The following is a 2,500-nucleotide window of genomic DNA, read 5'->3' on the forward strand; positions in this document are numbered from 1 at the left end:
ATGAATCATGAACGACTACCTGTGTGTAGGGGTCGATGGCTAGGTCACGTGCTGAACTAAATGAATTATTCCCATCTATTTTCGTCTATTGTATTATCTTTTGGGTAATTTTCTTTTTTCTTTTTCCCTAAACTCTCGACATGGACCTTCGCGCCATTCGTGATGGGATTTATTTAAATCATTCTTAATATTTCGAATTTACCTGTCATTCCCTTTTCTTTGCATTCAATATCCTGTTTCCATTGTTATCATGAAACAAGCGCCGAAGAAATTAGAGAAAAGAATATGGCCTGAAAACGCCACGGCGAGCTCTGATTGGTCGAGCCGTGGGAGGGTAGCATCGCCTGACTCTCGCGGACCAATCAGCGGAGGGCTTCCATATCGATCCTGGAGCTGCAGGGTTGCCAAAGAGCATTCCAGCCAAGTCTTCACCCCGGCAACATTTCTCTTCGCTGGTCCTAAACTCGCAGAGGTGAAAAGGTATATGGTTTCTTCGTTTACACGCTGCCGTATGATTAAATATTTCAATAGCTTTTGATGGCGCCAGTGCTCTTCCGATTGTCGGAACTGTGAAGAGGTCTCGGGTTAAGAAAAACTCCGAGATATACTGATAATAGTATTTAGAGGCGCATATTCCAGTATAGATCTTGGTACATGTTATATTCATGTTTCCATAGTAAACAGGTTATGTACAGTAAAGGATACCGTTCTTTATAAACCTATTTACTACAATATGTTTACACCTCAACGTCAACTTCCATCAGCAGGTTAAAGAACTTTTTATTGGAACCAAATTCTTTGTATACGCAAACCCATCATCAGCCGTCTTGAACAAGCTAACAAACCTTATAGATTCAGATAAATTACAAAGAGTAAGAGAAAAGCATCCATCGTCGACAGCACAAATTTTCTCATTTGTCACGAAAGGGATTACGTCACAACCCAGCTGTCATGTTCGGCTTTGAATCAATAGCAAAATACACTGCCTTACATGCCTGCTGCCTTGCTTGCTTGCTTGCTACTTCACTCCCGCCGCTTCCCCCTTTTATGCGTATATGGCGTATAGCAAACTTCAAGTATAGTTATTTAATCCTAGGCTTATGCCATGTGTAAAATGCAGTTTCATGATGTACCCTTGGTTCCGATGCTGGACCGAAATTGCAATTCATTTTGGTACATCTTTTCCCCCTTTTGGGTATGCAGCATTATCCTGCAAAATATATAGTAGTCTCCATAGGCCATAAACCAGATATCATTTGTCCTTGGAGAGGTTCTTAATTTAACCATTATAAACAGAAGAAATATCTTATACTGATATATTTCTGAAAACATACACATATGCTCACACTTACCAGGATCTATGTCAGTCATGTTGAAGTAACACGTAGTAGGAAGTCCTCCTCACACAAAATCAATCCTACGCACAGAAGACCCACTCACCGAAAAAAAAGACACACAAACTCGATAGAAAAATATATTTCTAAATCTCTTCAGTGGAAAACGTCACTTCCAAAAAAAAAAAAGAAAAGAAAAGAGAGAAGGAGGCAGAAGGGGGTTTCACGCACACACCGATCCCGGACAGAAGCAACGACACATGAAGGAGGACCTCACACGAGACGCGATTCGACCACGAGCATTCCGGAGACACTGCCGATAAGGATCTCTCGCCACACGTTACTAGCGAGTCCGTGCAGCCCGCGCCGGTTTCGAGAGAGTCCGTGGCGCGATCGACACGTACGTACGGACAGCCCTCGCACGCGCAGACTGCCTGGCTGGCGGGTGGGTGGGCAGGCGGGGGAGGGGGGAGGGAGGTTAGCGAACGCCTGTTCTTCTTGATATTTTTTGTACGCTGTTTTAGTCATGTTTTCCTCGTTTTATTTACTGTTTATTTTCTGAAGTGGAATGAGTGAGAGTTTGGTTAGTTTGTGAATAAGTTTTGTGCTTTGGTAGAATGTTTTTACTGTGTTATTCATGTTTAACTGACACCTCGATCGACGTCGCTCAGGCAAAATATTTTTTTTGTGTCAAATGCCTATGAGACTGGGTCAAAAACTTTTTTCTTCCTCTTTCTTCTTTATCCTTTCCCTGTCTTCTCTTCTTGTGATACAATCTGTTCAGCATTCACTCTCTCGACGATTCTGTTTTCTGTTGATCGATCAAGCTACTCGCTATCTTTAGGGCATGTTTACTGCGAAATGGTATGCTTCCATCTCTCTCTATCACTCATGTATTTGTCGCTCTCTTCATACAGGCGCGCGCGCGCGCACACACACACACACACACACACACACACACACACACACACACACACACACACACACACACACACACACACACACACACACACACACACACACACACAAACACACACACACACACACACTCTCTCTCTCTCTCTCACATATATGTATATGTATATATTATATGTATATACACATACATATTTGCGTATATATATCTATATCTGTATATCTTTCTGTCTATCTATCTATCAATACGT

The 2,500-nt window shown here is 42.2% G+C and overlaps 1 protein-coding gene across 1 annotated transcript in view; it reads right to left on the reverse strand.

Annotated features, from left to right (window-relative positions):
• Positions 1-1,506, reverse strand: part of LOC113809380 (long-chain-fatty-acid--CoA ligase 1) — an 80,308-nt gene extending 78,802 nt beyond the window's left edge. Inside the window, exon 1 of the mRNA XM_070128285.1 lies at positions 1,353-1,506. Coding sequence (XP_069984386.1) covers positions 1,353-1,371 — 19 coding nt within the window. The 5' untranslated portion in view covers positions 1,372-1,506. The remainder of the gene's footprint in view (positions 1-1,352) is intronic.
• Between the last annotated feature and the right edge of the window lie 994 nt (positions 1,507-2,500).

The sequence above is a fragment of the Penaeus vannamei genome, chromosome 12 (assembly GCF_042767895.1).
Source record: "Penaeus vannamei isolate JL-2024 chromosome 12, ASM4276789v1, whole genome shotgun sequence".
In the NCBI taxonomy this organism is placed as follows: Eukaryota; Metazoa; Arthropoda; class Malacostraca; order Decapoda; family Penaeidae; genus Penaeus; species Penaeus vannamei.